Here is a 19,978-nt window from a genome sequence, read left to right as displayed (position 1 = left end):
ATCTTTAGGCGACGCTATACAAGCGTCTTTATAGCATGGTTTTACCGACGCTTTAAAGCGTCGGCGAAAACCCAGGCTTTTTTTGGACTTTCCTGACGCTTTAAAGCGTCGGCGAATCTCAATTTGCCGACGCTTTCATTAGCGTCGGGAAAGCCCTGTTTTTGCCGACGCTTTCTATTGGCGTCGGCAAAAATATTTGCCACTCCGGTATCGCCAACGCTTTTACGACGCTTCTGTTTGCGTTGCGGGAACTTTAGCCGACGCTTATAAGCGTCGGTAAAGATTATAAAAAGCGCCGGGAAAGATGAGATTTCTTGTAGTGTGAGTACTATAGATATCTAAGAAGCTTTAGATAATGTATGTTCAACAACATGATTTACAAAAAAGAAACACTTGTAGCAGTCTTAGTCACAGAATTAATTTGTTATGATATTCAGGTGAATGGACAATACATATGCTTATGGATATAACTTAATAATCTACAGGTACAAAACGGAAATACTTGTAGCTGACAATGCAATTCCAACTGCTGCATCCCTTGAAAAATCAAAGCCCTTGGGGAGATGCCCGGGGTTCAACTAAGTCTCGTCATCTTCGTACTGTAACTATCTGAGGCAAATTGCATTTGAAGAGCACATAAACCTAATTTTACTTCAGCTGCTCTTTGGAACTAGCCAAAGGATTGATCCAGTTGCCAAATTGCATCTTGAGGATAAATTCATGATTTTGTACTAACAGATTTACCATTCTAATTTTGTGCTTTATTCAAATCTGTTTGATCTCTCTCTCTCTCTCTCTCTCTGTGTGTGTGTGTGTGCGCGCGCGCGCTTCTTTGAGCTCATAACAAGCGATCAAACAATAAATCACTGAAGAAGGGATCAGAAAGAGAATCTTTAGCAGACTCGTATGAGTTTAATCGCTTTTTGAATGATCGAAGTTCCCTCTCATCCTTTGCTGCTCGTTTCTGGCAAAGACAAAATGCATGATAACCAGTTAGAGTGTCGGCATATTGTGGGCTCCACACTGTGAAGTTAGCTCATCCACGAATCTTAAAAGTAAAAAAGTTTAGATAATTCAAACTTACAAAGGATTTCTTTGTCAATAAAAGGTCTACCAGATACACTAACCAAAGGACATTTGTCTTTGGGAAACTGCAAGATCAAATATTCATAATAAATATTATTAGACTCATTTGCAAAAGAAAACTTGGTAAAAGGCCAAAACAAGACAACCTCCTAGGTCCAGGTTGTCGTTAGATTATAATATTTTCTTCATAAATATGCAGTCGTATATCACATATCAATTGCATTTTTCCCTTTTATTTCTATTTTAGATGTTATTGAACTGGGGTCACTATTAAACTATAATCACCACAATAAAAAAAAAAAAATTATGAGCCTTGAGAAGACCGAAGGCCGTATAAGATATGGTGCTTCCTTGTAATTCAAATTGATTGTGTGCATTCTGTAAGTTATGGGTATAAAGGTGAGCATTACCTTCCCTCCCAGAACTCTTCAGTTACTTCTTTCATTTTTCGATATGTTTCTGACTGCAAGCAGATAAGAATCAGTTAAGAGGATGGCAGACAGGGTCCAGAAATAATATAAGGTCAATATATAGTGCTAATGTCACCTGTTTATCTCCTTTCGGACCCTCAAAGAGACCAGGATCAGCAGATAAGTCAAGAAACAGTATAGCTTCCCCTGTTAAAAACATAAACAAAATTACTAATTTCCTTGACATTTATAGTGCATCAATAACCATAGTAGGAAATTCTGTGAAGGCACAGTGTTGTACAATTGTCAATAGCACATTCCTATAGCTCCACTCACAAGTTTTGCACAGGGCATTGACAGATATTTCAGATAGAAGTGAGGTGGAAGACATACCACTAGACCTTAAAAAGCTTTCTTTACAAAAATATATAATACATGTATACCCACAGAAAATAAATATTATGTCTAATTGATGGGCATATTGCAACAAATCTTAACATGTCATGACATAGTAACCTTCCTTGCATAATTTGTGAAAAGGAAAGCTGTGTCTAGAGAGCATACAAGTTCTACAAGGTCCTTCAAATTCAGTATTGGGTGTCATCAATTCAATGAGGAAATTTTAACCCATTCTCGAAAATTTCATGTGATACCAAAATACGCTACCAAATGGGCTCTTACAGCTTTTAAGACTAAGTATTCATTTCCAAAGCGTTTATTGTGCTTTGCAACAACAACTTCCAGTGTCTGAATACTCCGGATTAATGTTACTATGTGCTATGAACACCACAAGTCTTGCAAATATTCTCTGATCAAACATTTACTGGTAATATATTCACTGCAAAGAAAAATTCCTTACTGTACATTTGGTCAAGATCATGTCAACTTCTCATCGTATCATCCTCTTCTATTCCAAGATTTACAGTATTGGCTTGTAGTGTGTGATTTTAGAAGCAAGCAGTTCTCTCGATCTGTTGCATCAAAGACTCCAACCATTCTCTTTGAGTTGTAGATCAAAATATAAGAGACATGCAAAACCTTTTTCTTTTGCTCTTTTATCTTTGTATGTAAATAGAGTTGATCATTTCCCTGAACTCATTCAGCAGGTTTTTTGGCCCTAGCATTGTATGTATGCTAGGTCCCATCATGACACCACTTCCATTGATGGTATCTATCAGCATATTTGAATCATGTACTTCAAGACAAATCCAAGTTCTTCTGTGCTTTTAGGGCCTTCCATCACTTTTGAACCCTGACAAGTTTCTCTGAATATTTTCTGTTACATGGTTTGGAGAACATAATTTGCATGACTTCAAAAAATGTTGCCTATAGGAAAGGCAATGAACATAATTCATGAACAATTTTCATGCATCATTTTTTTTTAATGCAAACATTATGCCAAAAAAAAAAGATTGCATACAACTGAGGATAGACTATATGTTCATTTTGGTGTCTATATTGCCGTATGAGAAGTTCTGAAGAAGCCACCTAATTAGACATGATGTTCCTCTGGCCATTTAGCTTATCTCAATATTTAAAACCCTTTCTAACTGCATTAGAGCTTCCTTCACCTTCTCCCTTGTAATATGTTCCCTTGCTCCACCCTTCTATAACTCTTTATCTTTCGTCCCTTTCTCTCTCTGCCATTTTCTTTTCTTTCCTTCTTTTTAATTCATCTTGTATCCTTCCTCTTTTAATAAATTACTAGGCTTTTGTTGCCCAAAAAAAAGGCTAGGTCTGCTAGGATCCATCCTTTTTGCTCGAAAAAAAGTAGAACCCTTTGTGATACAAATTCAGGTAGAAGGTAGGCCTTTACATCTTATCTGGTTATATTGATCTACTTAAAGCTGAAAATATTTCTCCTTAAAGCACTTAAGGCCTAAGCAAACCTAATTTGCACCAGGCAACATTTGATTAGATTAACTTGGCCCCAAGTCAGTCATAGTTGGCCTTAGTAATATTATTTAAGCACTTTCTCCTTAATAGTTATTTAATTTTCCATCTTCATCTAATTAAAACAATTTTTTCCTTTTCATTTTCCTCAGCAATTTTTACATTATTTGTAAACTTATTTTCAGTCAGCTTTGCTGAGTTTCCAATTTGCCGATTTTGGAGGTCTCAATGCTTTCAACTTGAGTTTCAAAATAAGGTTGCAAATGAAAATGCCTATAAGCTAAATGATGCAGTTTGACTCAGGCTGTTGGGCCAGGTATGTTGAAAATTTAAGGCATTTTTGGCTCAATCCTTATTTTAGATTTATGGTGTTAGTTGTCAGAATGGGAACAGGTGCAGGAGTGGGAGTGAGTGTGGGGAAGCGGATGTTTTCTAAAACCCTTGAAGTAAAGAAGCGCTTGGGAAGCAGATGTAAGTTCGAGTTCCTGGAAAGATTTTGAAGATTCATTAGCCTAGGTACAAGACTTGTTACTAAGGTTTTGGCAAGGAAAATGGAAAAATAAGTATAAAAAATAAATGAAGCATATATTACATAATTTTAAATCATATTCATTGCTTGAACCTTTTGCTTTTGATTAATGGTAGGGGTAAAAGATCAAATGGATAAAGAATTATAAATTCTTAGAAAACCAATGAAAATTTTAAAATCCGAAGAAGAGTGGAAAAAAATAGCTATTCTTCATAAGTTTTTGAAAGTGTTTTATGATGTGACTAATCAGTTTTCTGCTAGCAAGCATCCAACATCGAACATTTATTCTAGGGAGGTGTGAGAGATTCATAGAAAATTGATAGAGACTACTAATGTCCCATATGATTTTATGGTTGATATGGTTAGAGAGATGCAAGTTAAATTTAACAAGTATTGGTCTGAGTATAGTTTGATCTTATCTTGTGCTACAGTTTTGGATCCCCACTGCAAGTTAGAGTTAGTTGAATATTGTTATTCTAAACAAACATTTAATAGTTTGATAAAAATATAACTATTCATAGATGTAAAATGCATAAGTATAAAACTATATACTAATGTACTAGATATTCTGATTACCATCATATCAACTACCAAGCATGGGTGATATCTAGGTCTGGGGGCATACCGATGTGAGGTGGGTATGTTATGCACCATATGCCGAGATATGCCTGTGCCAAAGGCATCTTAGCCTCCGAAATTTGGTTTTTTATCTTTTACCTTGTTTTCTTGTCATAATTCCATGTTTTGTAAAAAATAAGGATTCAGAATTGATTTTGAAGTTAGTAGTCCTGGTTTTCTGTGTGTTTTGTAATCAATGGATCTAAAGGACCTGATTTTGAAATTTTCTGTAGTTTCCTTTTATCTAATCACATATGTAGACTTAAAAGACAAAATTACTAAAATTGTTTGGTTGCTAATATGGAGACCATTTGATAAGGAGGGAGAGGTTGTGAACTTCAAATATTCTACTAACGAAGAAAATTCCTGTACCATATTTTTATAATTTCTTTCAGAAAAAAATCCCTTTGGTCATTATATGATAATTTGTTTTTTAGATATGCAAGCAATAGAACAGAATTATCATGATTTAATATGACTATATGAGCCAAAATTTGTTCTATTATGACTGCATGCACCAAGAATTGTTCAACCCTGCTCTTTGCTTCCGCAGAAAAAATGAAACATATGGGAATGCCCACTTTATTTTTGTTTCATGTTTGAATGCATTCTTCATCAACAAGCTGAGCATTGAGGGGATCCATTTGGAGCAAGTCGTCGAATAGAATTTAGTTCATTTCTGCATATCTAAACTCTGTCTCCAGTTTTTTTTATTTTATTCCAAAATTACTTAAATATAATTTAAGTAATGTATTATCATCCCCTTTATTGTATAAAGATAAGAGATACAATACATGGATGGATGTATTTTGCTGGGAAAATGGATGAATTGAGATATTTCAGTGCATAACTCCAAGCTAGCTTAGGTTTCAAGGGAATGGATCCACCAATCTCTCTATAGTCCAAAGCCCACAATTATACACCCAAGATATCCTAAATTGCATCGTTTATATTAAGGAATACATGATACATGGTATATCAACACATGGGGTGTGTGTACATGTGTAAGCATCATAGAGCTATTTCAATATTATAAGACTCTTAATTCTAATCCGGTTTGAAACTATATCACAACATCCTATACTTAGATTCAAATTTAACAATGCTTGTTAAAGTTAGATCTAAATTTGCTGATAAGCTAGATAGCAGATGTGATTCCATGGGTCAACAATGTTACTTGAGCATTACTTTCTAAAATATTATTTTTTAAGGTTTTGTTGATATAATAATCATAGGAAGGTTGTGCTGCAACAAATGCCCTTGGGAATCATATTGTCATGTCTCTAGCAATGCACTTTTCTTGAATTTGGGCATGAAGATAACCATACTTGTCCCTTATATGGCACTAGTAGAGCCCTCAGACAAAGCAAAAGTGATGTTGCCAAGAAACAATGCAAACGTGAAGGATAGATGTTTGCCATTTAGTTAAGATATAAGGCATGGGTGAAATGTAGATTCGCTGCCCATATGGAAAATCTGATGTAATATAACCATAAATCCAAAGGATAACTTGATCACAAAGGGCTTACCATATACAATTTGACAAATATCTATAATGAAACTGCATCATGGGCTAAGTAAATTGGATAATAGGCAATGTGCCTAGATGGCAGGCCCTCACATGATTAAAAATTATAAATACAGGAGCTAAGCTTATAAATGGAGATTTCCTTTTAAGTTGTGTTGTCATTATATTGTTTTTTGATGTTGTGATAGGAAGACAGACTCCAATAATCTATTTAACCTATTAAAATGGGTAAGGCACAGGGTTGAGATGAATTGGATCTATAATTTATTGTAACATGAATGTTATTACTGAAAAATATAAAGACATTGGAATGAGAACAAAAGAATCAAGAGCTATTTGATTTTTCTTTGCTTCTGATTTTGGAATATAAGAATCTTCATCCATGAGATATGAAATAAAGCATGATTGATTGCAATAATGAATAGTCATTTTTTTGCCCTATAAAATAAAGTGCATTTTCAATTTTTTCATTATATGTTCTTTTGCGTGTATGCTATATTTGAGTCAGTCAATGTAGGAATTGTAGATTGGACAAAGAAAAGACTGCCTTATGCTTGAACTGGATTTAACTCCAGTTAAATGCTCCTGGGACTAAGCCACTATAACTTCATCCTGGCCCCATGCAAAACGTGCACTTCTATGAGTGCTTACGGATTGGGCCAACCCACTTTGCACTCCTATTTAATAATTGACTTGATTCTGTCTAGAAGGAAGAAACTTCTTCCCCAAGAACTGTTCCATCCACCCACATGAAATAACAACAAGAAGAATAATGACAAAAGGAAGTAAATGTTAGGAAAATGTCGTGGACTTTTGTGAAAGAAGGTGACCATTATTGGATATACGAGAGAAAGGAATAATGATCAATGAATTTACAAAAGGAACTACCCCTCCTCTTCTACAATTTCTGAGAATAGAAGTGTTGATTCATAATGTATACCAATATGGAATATCTACAATAACTCATAAATGAGGCATGATATGGGTGGATATCATAAAGTGACCCACTTCATCATAGTGAATGTGACATGATACAGGTCATTAAAAGTTAACATGTGGCCAGACTACAAGGGAATGTTTGTCAATCCCAATCATGAAATTAAAGTTATAAATGGTGTGACATAGTTTTCAATGTAACTTAAGCTTCATATATTTTCCCTTTGTTTACTTCAATACATTGTTAGTTGATGGCAATTTTGGTTTAGATTTCTTTTGAATATATAATGCAGGTGCCAGTAATGATATAACTTTTTGCACTAACATGTGTTTTTATTTTTTAAGTGCAAATTTGTTTAAAATCTTGATTATTTGTGTTACCTCTAGTTGTGTATTGATGCATGCAGGTACTCAAAAAAAATATATTCTACCATTTCAGCTTCTTGTTGGCTTGACCATGATACATGATGTTTCAACATGATACATATGCTTAGCTACTTTGGGACGGACTATTGAATATTTTAACCCCCCACAGTTTCATACTACTAGTGGAGATTTAAAATATTTTCATATTCCAGATATGAGGAAAAAAAGAAAAGAAAATGGTGTTACCAGGAATTTTTGGTTTTCTGAAACTACAGCGAGAGCTCAATATGCTTATTCTTTTTTCCATGTTTACATGAGAATTTGAGGACCACCAAATGTCCTACACTTGCATCTCCGTGCACACATCAGAGATTGATTATCACTTTTATTCAATAAAATATAGATTACATTGAGACAAGCTAGTTCCTAATATCTTCACCTAATAGCTACCATGAATCAGTTGTAACCGTACACATGACAAGTTTTTATCTTAATCCAAACTTATCAAGCTTGAATTTCTGTATGAAGCCCACTTTGGTTTGCCTAAGCATGGTTGTCAAAAACAAATGGTGCCCTTAAGGCAACATGAGTCCTATGCTGCCTAAGGCACTAGGCACTGAAAAAAGTGTTCACCTAAAATAAATCAACATGCTAATTTAAAAACAAAGTTCAATAAGTGTATTAAAAATAAATAATAAGTATTTGAAAAAAAATAATACAAAAAAGCATCATCCAAATAGTAATTCAAGTTTCAGTATTAAAAACCATAATTTTATTGTACACTAGATATGGCATTTCACATCTTTCAGAATATCATAGAAAAATACCACTTTCCAAAAGATGTTTGACATTTCTAAACAAAACATAATGCAAAAAAGAAAATCGTTTAACACCCTAGAGTAACCCTTTATTTATAAGGACTCCAATAGAACAAAAAAACCTCAAACCAAAACTAATGAAGGTCTAAAAGAATGGGCAAAAAAGGGATAGGAAGAATATTGTTGGACACTAGGGAGGTGCTTGCCCAAATGCCATTCGCTTTCTCCTAGGTGTCACCTCAGTTAACTCGCCTCACCTTGGGACTGTTGAGGTGCTTAGGGGCTTCCTCACATTGCCTGAGGGACTAGGTGAGCACCCGGTGTGCCTTTGGCAACACTGAGACTAAAAACAAATTATTGCTACTATTGAAAAATTCCAATAATAAGCAGTCATTTCATATTATTTCAGTCAACATTTTAGCTGCATCTTTGCTCTCAGCTAAACCTAATGCTTTATGGACAAAACAAATAGAATGGGTTTGCAACACAGTTCTATTATATTCCACTTAGATTCGTCTAATAAAAATTTGCATCTTTTCATTTCAGATCTTCTTTTAATGATGGACTTACATAGATTGAGGGGGAGGGGGAAGAATAAAAAATTTCAGAAATTGGCTTGTAATTATACGAAAATCAACTCTTAAACACATGCACAATCACACATAAGATATGATATGTTGTTTGAGAGATAAAAGGGCAACATTCTTCAATAGGCATACTTTTCCTACTCTATCTAAATAGATGTGCTTAACTAAAATGGAATGAACTTCCTCATTGGAAGATTGAATTCTTTCGCCAACGGCGACTAACTCGGTTGGCACCCTTCTCCTAAAGATTTTCTTTTGGGAGAGGTCCAGGTCCAGACCTTGGTGGTGGCACATTACCACTATATTATTGCTCAAAATAAGATTGACTTCCTTTTCCTTGTTCTTGTACTTATTATCTCTTCTAATAGGTAGACTTGTCTCCAGAGTTTCACATGCTAATTAGGTTGCAAGGAACATGGTAAACCCCATAACTACATATCCTCTACCCCATGTAATAGACAGAATTATTTTGACTATACAAGCAAACAGCGTAGCTGGTATTCTACCAAAATTTTAGAAACATTACCTCCCAATTGTTGTAAAAAATCTGATAAATTCATGAAAGTTAAGCTTATCTCCAGATATTATTTTATGGTCCATTGTTGTGCAAAGTTTAATACATCTACTAATTCCTGCAAATTTAAATAAAGACCAGCAGGCTCAATTATAAAACATCTAATTGAAGGTTACTCATTAATTTTACCCCTTCTCCCCCCTCTTTCCTTCTTTTCTCTGGGGTTATTGCAAGTAGATGACTGCTTAGTGCTTATAGTGTACTCTTCAGAACCTAAATCAGTGGCGTTACACAGTCTAGAAACTAGATCATGTAAGGAATGATGGTTGCATTTATGGAAGTCGGACCTCCGATAGTAGGAACTTAGTCTAATTAGAAACGGACATGGAATGATTTCATGAAACCATACATGGTGCAACACTGTAGCTACTAAGCTCAAAAATACAATATTCTTGCATGCAACAGTTAAAGGAGAAAATTCACCAGTGTTGATCCGAGAAAGTGTAAAATCAATAATCGATGCTGTTAATCCAAATGTCTTAGCACTCATTTTCTTCCCTTGAAGAGTGAAATTCATGGTTGCAACTTCATTGCGAGTTAAAAGAATGTTGCCCCTGCAAAAATATTTTAAATTTATCATGAGCAAACAATAAAAAGAAAATTGATAATTGAAACACAAATTTTAAACTAAATAAATTGGAGCCACAACTAGACCAGTGCAAGTCTCGATGTTCAAATTCGCATGCAGTTTCTGCCACAGCCAATGCAGCTGTTACCTGCAACAAGCAAAATGAAACCAGTAAACCCAGATAGGTCAACAGTTACAAGATACCCCGATGAGGAAAATCTTTAGCAACTTACTTGCACCAATAAACCTCGAGCCTCATCAAAATTTAACAGCACAAAACTTTCAAGATCCTTACCACCATCAGCAAGTACAAAAACAATATAACACTGAAACAGATTTTAATCTTGTTAATTAAGCAGCAAATATATAAATACAGGCACGCATACATAAAAACAAAAAGGGAATCAACTATGATATCTACTGTTACATTGAGCCACTAATGTTTGCTACAATCTTTATTACTCAGAAAATGAAAACCTGTTCCTCTGAAAATTCCTTGGGATGATCATTTTCAGAACCATGCTTTGCATCCCAGTTTTCCCATGCACTAACTAAGCCAGCATCATAGGCACCTTGGCAAACACGAAAGCTGAAGAGAAAAAATAATGCTATCACTGCCATTATTACTATCACCAAAAACAAGAATATGAACTGATAAATACAATTGCAAAACATAGTTCTGATGAATAAAATGATGTCAGTTATTTGTAATTGTCAGTCAATTCTATTACCTATAAAGGAATGTAAAATAACAGAGCGAAAATCCCATTTTTTTGACCCAAGAATGCACAAATCAACTAATTGCATACTAGCAGTTCTTGAAAAAATATATGCTAGAAACATACTCTTTTGATTCTATGAAGCTTGTGCATGCATTCTCACTGTTAGCTTCTCCTTGTCGTCCCCTTAAACTATTCAGAGTAAGTGAAAGCATGACTTCTTCTAGAACTTCTTCAGATTTCTATTATGACAACATAAAATTAGTAAACAGTGGAAATATTGATGGGCATATAGTAATCAGGGGATGTACTCTACAAACCTTCTGAACTTCTCCATTCACCAGTAAATCTCCATCAATGGGAACTATTTTGCATACAGTGTCACCAGCTTTAAAGGCCTCTCCATATGTACCTTCACCAATCTTGACAATACTACTTGGGTCACTGTTTTCAAACAATTTCAGAATTTACAGTAGATCATGGTTGAGATGATCTATTTACAGAAAGAATAAACTCAACTCAACTCAACTAAGCCTTAACCCCAAACTAGTTGGGTCGAGTTACATGAATCCCTTTCCTCTATTCTGCTCTATTTATAGAAAGAATAAAATGATAAAAAAAGTCCACATCAATATGATAATAGTTCCAGCAACAAATATTAAATCTTGTAGTGACTGCCACCAATGAAAATATCAGATTGAAACTTCCATCTTATACAAAGATAATATGCTTGCAGTTGTGCAAAATAAATGTCCAATATTCAGTTTGTTTTCATTGTCATATAGCAAACTCATTGCATCAGTCTATGAACACACAGTTATTATCAGGGTAGTGATGTATGACTTCAGAATTTCATTGCACTAAGCAAGAAACATCTCTAAATACTGATGATGGTGATTTAGAATGCAGTCTAGGCAGTTTCATGTATTCCCATATATGCAGATGCAGTCTGGTGGCCACACCAAATTGGCATGGTGCTGCATTACGAGACACTGAGAGTTTACATAGGCCTGAGCAACTCATATGTGCAGCCTGAGTTCATAGGATCTGATGATAATTGCTTTTGTCTCGTAAGCAACTTTCTGAAGAAGCTTGAATTTTGAGTGTGTTTTTAAAGACCAGTAGTTTACTTACTATATATCTGTGTAAAAGATGGTTACTATATAGTTAATTATAGGTAATGAATGCATGTTGCTTGTTTTTTGATTGCACATTATTTGGTAATCCTAGATTTTCTTTGCTGCATTAGCATATCTGAAATTTGAGCATGATTTTTACAAGAATGCCTTCTTTTTTGATTAATACCAATCGATATGTTGATATTTTAAAAAACATGATTTGAAATATATTAATTCTATACGAAGAAATACCAACATGTTTTGAAACAGAATAAGATATTTGTAACTAAAAATAAGACAGTAGAACCAACCAATATGTTGAGAAGACATCTGATAGCCTTACTGGAGCAGACTGCTGGCAAACCATTAGAAGTTGGGTGAATGCACTCAAACATTCACCACCCAATGACGTCAAGCGTGAAGCAGCTTGATGCTTCTTTATTGGTCCTTCTAGCTCTTCGCCTACATCACCTTCCCTCCTAGTTTCCACATCTTCACCAATATCACTCAAATTTCCTTCATCTTTTATGTGAAGCGCATCAAAAGATGTGAGGACACCATTCTCATTTAAGTCTGTGCTCAAACTGTCATCTGCAGGCTGTGCAGTATTGCTCCTCTGAGAAGAAGTAAAATTCAAAGTGACCCTTGACCATGAAGCCCTTTCCGGGGTTTTTTCGATCAAAGCATTGGAACTTTGCCCAGAGGGAATTAATGGTGTTTCCATAATCTTAAACAGTGGCTTAGAGGACCCATACTTAGAAGCAAGCTTGGAGATTCTCCATCTCTCCAAAATGGCGGGCAAATCATGCACAATAGTGTCCTGTTTTGTGCCCATGACCCAAGTGCCAAAGTGCTTGGGAGAAGGGCTTTCCTCCAACAGCTCAAAGGAGTCAACTTCTTGGAAGTAGGACTTCTCCTTTGTGAAATCTGGAGGCACCTGCCCAGCCTTCTTCTGTAAAACAGGTCATGAAAACAAACTAAAACATGTTAACATCTCCACTAATCCAATCTTAAAAGCATAGTTTGGCAATTGAAGTCATACTGCACGTTGACCCTGCTTCGGTTTCCTTGGTGCTCCTCTTTGGTTAGGTTGATGCCTAAGATTCACCCCGGCAGCAACAACAATACTTTCCCTTCCTCTATTGATAGAAACAATGGATGAACAGAAATTTCTTAATCGAAACACATATTGAAAATAAAATCATATTTCTACAAAATCCAACGATCTAGCCATGATTCAAAAATAGTAAATTAGAGCTACTAACTTCCCAATCAAAAACCTAAGACCAATACAAACGTCTATTCAAGCACCGTTTTGAACTAATCATTTTACAACCTAAGAAGAAAAATCGAAAGTAAAGGCACTAATTTCCAAATCAGATATCTTAGAGATCATAAAGAGCCCTAAATTCAAGCACAGGTAAAAGCAAAAGGCACCACTTTTACTAGTAATTTAGCATATGAAGATAATATAAATGACAAAAAGACGGTATTTCGAGGCAGACCTGATGGAAAGGGACCGGTTCCAGCTAGTCCTCTTGCTCGGCCCAAAACTCAATCGGTTATCCTTACTTGATCGGCTTCTTTTAGTCAAAAATATACCAAAAAACGAAAATTAGCATTAAGATAGGAAATCTCATACAATCCAGTGAGATCGGAGATCCATTTGTGCCTACATTTGTACGTCTCTAGGATTCGAGGGTTCTGCTCTTCTTCTCCCATAGACCACGGCGATTTGGGTCTTAGGTTGTGGCTGTTGCTGTTCTTCTTCGTGGGATGTGATCTCCGCCCAGAGATCCCTTCCGGTGCCTGGAGAGAAGGGAGATTACGGTGGGAAAATGGAAAGACTTCGGCGAATAGAGAAGATCAAGAGGGAGAAATTAGGGTTTCCGTTGCTACCTCTCCGAGAAGCCATGACGAGAGAGAGGAGGATAGACAGAGCGAGAGGAGAAGAGGGGGATGTAAAGAACCCTCGGTGCGAGAGAGAGTTTTTGAAAGTGGTTTCCCTCCAATGTCTAAGGGCTTCAAGGCACACAACCCAAACGGTCCGGGGTCCGGAATGGCTGCCAACCACAAGTGGACCACCAACAATTGCCACATTGCTGACCCAAAAAGCATATGAAGAGTACTCTGCATTTTAAACTTTTCTCCTAGTTGCCGACAACTCAGTCATGATCATTAACTATTTTATAACAAATGCCATACTCAAGCAAACCCCTACAATCTAGAAGTGCAAGCATAATTCACGGGTGAAATATATGGTTTGTTACTTTATTAACTAACGTATAGCCCCAAACTATTCAGCGACAAGCTCCAGCCCTCACTTGTATACTGTATCCTAGAGGCTTTCTAGGTAAGTTCTGTTTCGACTCTCTTATACTGCCTAATTATCTATCTCAAGCTTCCTCCTATTGCTTGAGAGTCGTATTTGACTTAGGTATCAGAGGATCTCCCTCCGAACATGCTCCAGTAGGTGGATTTCTTTGTTTTTGTTGTTTCAGGTTGGAGCCGACATTAGAGCGCTGGCCGAAACCATTCCTCCGCTATCTAAAGCCAGCTCATAGGTGCTCGGCTTCAAGATCATCACTGATTGAACATCACGGCCATTGGACCATCACTGCAGAGGCATGTAGCAACCCCATCCGATCTCTTTGATATGGATGATAGATGAGCCGAGATCTCTAGCGACCTTATTAACTCTACATCTAGGGTCATGTTGGTTCTTAGCGGCAACAAATTGGCTCTAGATAAAGGGCCCTAATCCCTACTTTGAAAGTCTGATCGATCCGACAGTCTTCCGCACCGGTTGAAGCTGCTCCTTCATTTGGAGGGAGATCTGCGCCCGTACCCCGATGGTGATCCCGGTGATCATATGGGAGATCGGGGACGGTCGAGCTATTGACGTCCTGGAGGATAGGTGGCTATCCAAGGTGCCACTGCGGGGTTGGCCCACTCTAATCGACCATGGTTGGTTGGAGGCCCGCAGAGTCTATGACCTATTTTCTCCGGAGGAGTGGAGGTGGGACGAGGACCTTGTCAAGCGGATATTTGGGGAGCAGCTAGCTGAGTGGGTTCTATCACTGCCGATTTTTGTAGGGGAGGCAGTGCGTAGGAGAGTCTAGAGTATGACTGAGAGGTCTATGGTGAGAGCCTAGGACTATCTGGGGTGGTTGGGAGGACTTTGGCTCGGCAGATTGCAGAGGGCTGGATTTGGAGGATGCATATCCATCCCTATGTGGCCATGTTTATCTAGAAGGTGGTATGGGGCTTTCTGCCTACCGAAGATGTGTTGGCTCGACGGGGACTGAGGATCCCCTCGATCTGTGCAGCTTGCCCAGAGGTGGAGGAATCTATCTTCCATATCCTCATTGAGTGTCCGCGGGTTGATCAGATTTGGAGGTGCGCCTTGGCCTAACCCGATCCGCAATAGGGGTGCACATCGATTGAGAATTTTTTAGGCTTTTTCATGGGACCTGGCCTTATGGAGAGGGGGACTTGTGCTGCCTATCTAGCCTACCACTGCTGGCTAGATAGGAATGCCTGAGTCTTTGAGAATGGTAGTGCACATCCGAGGGTGGTGACAGATAAAGCTCTATTGCATACGGCGGAGGTTCTCGACACTATTGAATCATCGTCCTTTGAGATGGCTAGAAAAATCTGGGGCCCCCACTCTACTCTAGTAGCACCCAGGACAGTGCTTGTTTTCTAGAAGCCCCCACCCCTTGGCTTTCTCAAGGTAAACTTTGACGATAGTATTGGCGAGGGAAAGAGCTGAGTAGGTGTGGTATTTGTCATCATGCCAGAATGGTGGCGGCTGGGGGTCGGCAGATATTCGACATGTCTGTCGTCAGTGCCGAGCTTAGGGCCGCATGAAAGGGCATCACCTATGCTATGCCAGGCTTGTACTAGGTGCTGATCGCATCTTTCCTGAGGGGGACTTGGCTACAGTGATTGAGGGGATTCAAGGTCGGGGTTGCACTGCTGGGGAAAGGCCGCTGCTCCACGACATCCGTAGACTACTAGAAGAGTGTGGCTCCTATCAGGCCACGCATGTCTATAGAAAGGCAAATGGTACTATAGGCCGGGTTACCTCCTTTACAGATCACCACTCTGGAGATTTTGTTTGGGCAAACTACGGGTCCGTGTCTAAGCCATTGTGTGACTTCCTTTTTTTTGATTTTGTTGGCCGCATTCACGCTCGTTGCGTGTGAGCCGCAGTTGTACCAAAGAACACAGGTGGCGATTGCAGCCGCCTAGCATGATACAACCCTAGAGTCCAATGGCTCTTTATAGAGCCCTCGGGGGGATTCTCCTTTGTAGGAGTTACAGCTTGACCCACCGGTCACTGCTGAGCAATTTTGTCTGCTTATGTAGTAGGTTCAGACGTTGACCACCGCCATCTAGAACCTGTAACAGACAGCTGCTAATCAGCAGCAACCACAGCTGCAACAGTCGATGCAACAGACCCATGCACTTGGAGATCAGGAGGATCTGCGAGTCGCCATTTCTATTCTTGGAGTCCAGGACGAGCCTGATACAATGATTATTCTAGCCCACGGGGCATAGGACAAGAGAGGAGGCACCAATATCCGAGTTTACAGTCTTTGGAGGTGAGGATGATAGTGTTATTTTGATGATTAACAAGCAATTATCTAGAGTATATTATAAGTTAAATTGATACTTCATTTATAAGTTCATTACTCTCAGTATATTTGTATGATTGATAATAGATACATGGCTTTGTTCATTTGAATCAATCTAACCTTGAGAATGCAGCAAAGTGTGGATTGAGTCGACCCAAAGGTTGATTGGGTCGACCCCGGCACCTCAAGAAATCATTTGGCACACTCCTACAAAAATGGCACAGATGAACAGTGAGTTGGGTCGACCCAAGGTAAGCATGAGTCGACCCAAACTTCAAGAACCTCAAAACATGAAAGAAATATGTTCTCTGGATTTACTGAGAGGGTCGACCCAAACAGTGGTTGAGTCGACCCAAGCTTGAGTCGACCCAAACCCTGAGAGGGTCGACCCAAAGGCAAGACAGAAAGGCAGACAGAAAATGGTTCTCTGGAATTACTGAGAGGGTCGACCCAAGAAGAAGTTGAGTCGACCCAAGTGAACTTTGAGTCGACCCAAAGAATGGTTGGGTCGACCCATGGGAAGGAAGGCTGAAATTTCAAGTTTCTGTGTTTTCTGAGAGGGTCGACCCAAGGAATGTTTGAGTCGACCCAAGTGAATGTTGGGTCGACCCAAGGACAGGTTGAGCCGACCCAAACACGGGCTGAAGCATAACGGCTAGTTCTGCAGATGTACTTTTTGTCCTTTCCAAGGTCAGTAACGGCTAGTTTTTCAAATCTAACCATTGGGGCTTGTCCAAAGGATGTGGGAAGCTATTTAAAGGGGCACTATTCATCAGATAGAATAACTTTTGAAAGAGATATCAAAGAGTACACAAGAAAACAAAAGTGCCCTAATCTTCTTCATTCAAGTGCTTCATTCAAGAATCAAAGAAAGGGGTTGAGCAGATTCAAAGAGTCATCAAGAGCTCCATCCTCCCTTGAAGAGTGAAGCATCCTTGACAAAGAAGAGCAAAGCCACTTCAAAGCGATAAATACTTTCTAACTCTTCTTTGTAGTTAATATTGTTTCATTTGCTCATTTAGGAGTTTGAATCTTTCCTTTTTGTTTATCAAACTATTTGTAAAGGTTCATTGGTGAGCCCGTAAAACCAACAAAGGTTTTTGGTGAACCCAGAAAACCAAAGTGTATAGGTTCGTTGGTGAGCCCGCAAAACCAACAAAGATTTTTGGTGAACCCAGAAAACCAAAGTGTATAGGTTCGTTGGTGAGCCCGTAAAACCAACAAAGGTTTTTGGATTGTGAGCCCGGAAAACAATCCAACTGTAATCCGCGAGATTATAGTGAATTCCCAAGGGGTCGCTTGGGGAGTGGACGTAGGTGCTAAGGAGAGCACCGAACCACTATATATTGTTGTGTTTGTGTTGTGCTTGTGTTTACATTTATTCTTGCATTATCTTCCATCTTTGTTCTAGTTTAACTCATTCAAATAATCTAAGAAAGCAACCACCGCACTTAATTAAGAAAGCTTTTAAAACACCAAAATTGAGAAGAAATCAATTCACCCCCCCTCTTGGATTGTCACCTTGGGCAACAAGTGGTATCAGAGCAAGGTGCTCTAATAGTACTCATTGATCTCACAATCAAGAGTTAAAGATCATGACTACCCAAGTAGGATGTGCAATGAGTGAGGGGCAATCCACAAATAGACCACCTCTATTTAATGGCACAAACTACACATATTGAAAGCTAGAATGAGGATATTCATTCAAGCTTCAGATTATGAACTATGGCAAATCATCACTAGAGGACCTCACACACCCACACTTAACATAGAGGGCACTATCATACCCAAACCAGAAATGGATTGGAATGAGAGTGATAGAAGATTAGCACAGTTAAATGCAAAAGCTACAAATGTACTTTACTGCTCATTAGATGTAAATGAATTTAATAGAATATCTACTTGCACTACCGCCAAAGAAATTTGGGACAGACTTGAGGTCACACATGAAGGGACCAATCAAGTTAAGGAGTCTAAGATAAACATATTAGTACACAAATATGAATTGTTTAAAATGGAATCTACTGAGTCCATAACTGATATGTTTACTCGTTTTACTGACATTATAAATGGGCTTAAGAGTTTAGGAAAATCTTACTCTAACTCTGATTTGGTGCGAAAAATTCTCAGGTCTCTACCAAGGAATTGGGAGGCCAAGGTAACCGCTATTCAAGAAGCAAAGGATCTCAACACACTGCAGTTAGAGGAGCTTCTAGGATCTCTCATGACCCATGAGTTGACAATGAGGCAAAATTCAGAAGATGAGGTCAAGAGAAGAAAGCCCATTGCCCTAAAGACTACCACCCCTAAACAACTAACTGAATCGGAAGATTCAGATGATGATGAAGAAATCGATGAAGAAGGGATGGCTGTGCTTGGGAGAAGATTTAGAAAATTCATGAGAGGTAAGAATAGGTTCCATAAAAAGAAACCCTTTCTTAAAGGTAATTCAAGCAAAGAAAAGGGTAAGGACAAAGAAAAGGAAAAAGAGACTCCCATTTGCTATGAGTGTAACAAACCCGGGCATTATAAGATAGATTGCCCAGATTTGAAGTGGATGGCAAGAAAGTTGAAAAAGAAGAATTTCATGGCCGATTGGAGTGAAAGTGAGGAATCAAGTTCGGAGGAGGAAGATCATCAAGAGACGGCCCAAATGTGTCATATGGCCAATGACGATGAGGTAGATTCTGAACTTGACTGTGATTTTACTGTTAATGAATTACATGATGCATTCTTAGAACTCATGGAAGAACATAAGAAAGTAATTAATAAAAATAAAGCTCTAAAAGAAGAAAATCAATCTCTTGTCAAAGATAAGCTAAAACTGTCTCATAACTGTGAAACATTAAGTAGGAAACTTGCAAATGAAACCAAGAATCTAATTGCTGAAAATATCAAGCTAAAAGAAGATGCTGAAAAATATAAAACTTTGGTAGATAAATTTACTCTTAGTTCTACCAAATTAAATTTGATTCTTGATAGCCAAAAAGCTGTATATGATAAGGCCGGTTTAGGATATAGAACAAATAGGAAACAAAAATTCTTAAAAAACATTTTTGTAAAAGCTAAAAGTGAGAATATTACTTGTTATTGTTGCAATAAGTTAGGACATAGAGCATATGAATGTAACTTTAGAAAGTCTAATCAAAACAAATTAAGTAATAATCAAAAGATTAAATTCAAGAAAGTTTGGGTTCCAAAAGGAACATGGAGCACTAACCCTAAAGGACCCAACTTAGTTTGGGTACCTAAAGTCTCTTCTTGATCTTGATTGCAGGTGTGTCTTGCAGCTGATAAAATGGAAAAACGATGGTATCTAGATAGCGGCAGTTCAAGACACATGACCGGTGACGAAGATCAATTTATCACCTTGGAATCAAAGAAAGGTGGAGTAGTAACCTATGGAGACAATGGTAAAGGGTATATCATTGGAAAGGATAAAATTTTCATTGCTCCATCTATTTTTATAGAAAATGTCTTATTAGTTAAGGGTTTGAAACATAACCTTCTTAGCATAAGTCAATTTTGTGATAAAGGATTTAAAGTTACATTTGAAGCATCTGTATGCATAATCACAAATCCTAA

At 37.8% G+C, this 19,978-nt stretch overlaps 1 protein-coding gene across 2 annotated transcripts; it reads right to left on the bottom strand.

Annotated features, from left to right (window-relative positions):
- Nucleotides 1–337: 337 nt before the first annotated feature.
- HASPIN (Protein kinase superfamily protein) lies at nt 338–13,852 on the bottom strand. 2 transcript variants are annotated; one of them, XM_039119200.3, is made up of 15 exons: nt 13,650–13,852; nt 13,427–13,559; nt 13,256–13,330; nt 12,793–12,889; nt 12,062–12,702; nt 10,953–11,076; nt 10,759–10,874; nt 10,391–10,502; nt 10,147–10,239; nt 10,000–10,061; nt 9,769–9,899; nt 1,633–1,703; nt 1,497–1,549; nt 1,085–1,151; nt 338–964 (listed from the first exon to the last, which is right to left on the bottom strand). In XM_039119200.3, exons 1-15 carry the CDS (start codon nt 13,663–13,665, stop codon nt 839–841), a joined length of 1,917 nt encoding a protein of 638 aa, XP_038975128.1. In that variant the 5' UTR covers nt 13,666–13,852; the 3' UTR covers nt 338–838. The 2 variants fall into 2 exon arrangements, with proteins under 2 accessions (XP_038975128.1, XP_038975127.1); XM_039119199.3 differs by having other exon boundaries at nt 376–964; nt 13,256–13,333; nt 13,650–13,834.
- Between the last annotated feature and the right edge of the window lie 6,126 nt (nt 13,853–19,978).

Source organism: Phoenix dactylifera, chromosome 2 (genome assembly GCF_051530095.1).
Source record: "Phoenix dactylifera cultivar Ajwa chromosome 2, Ajwa_hap1_PhDact_Kaust_v1.1, whole genome shotgun sequence".
Taxonomy (NCBI): Eukaryota; Viridiplantae; Streptophyta; class Magnoliopsida; order Arecales; family Arecaceae; genus Phoenix; species Phoenix dactylifera.
Note: the sequence above shows the minus strand (reverse complement) of the source record. Positions and strands in the feature narration are given on the sequence as shown.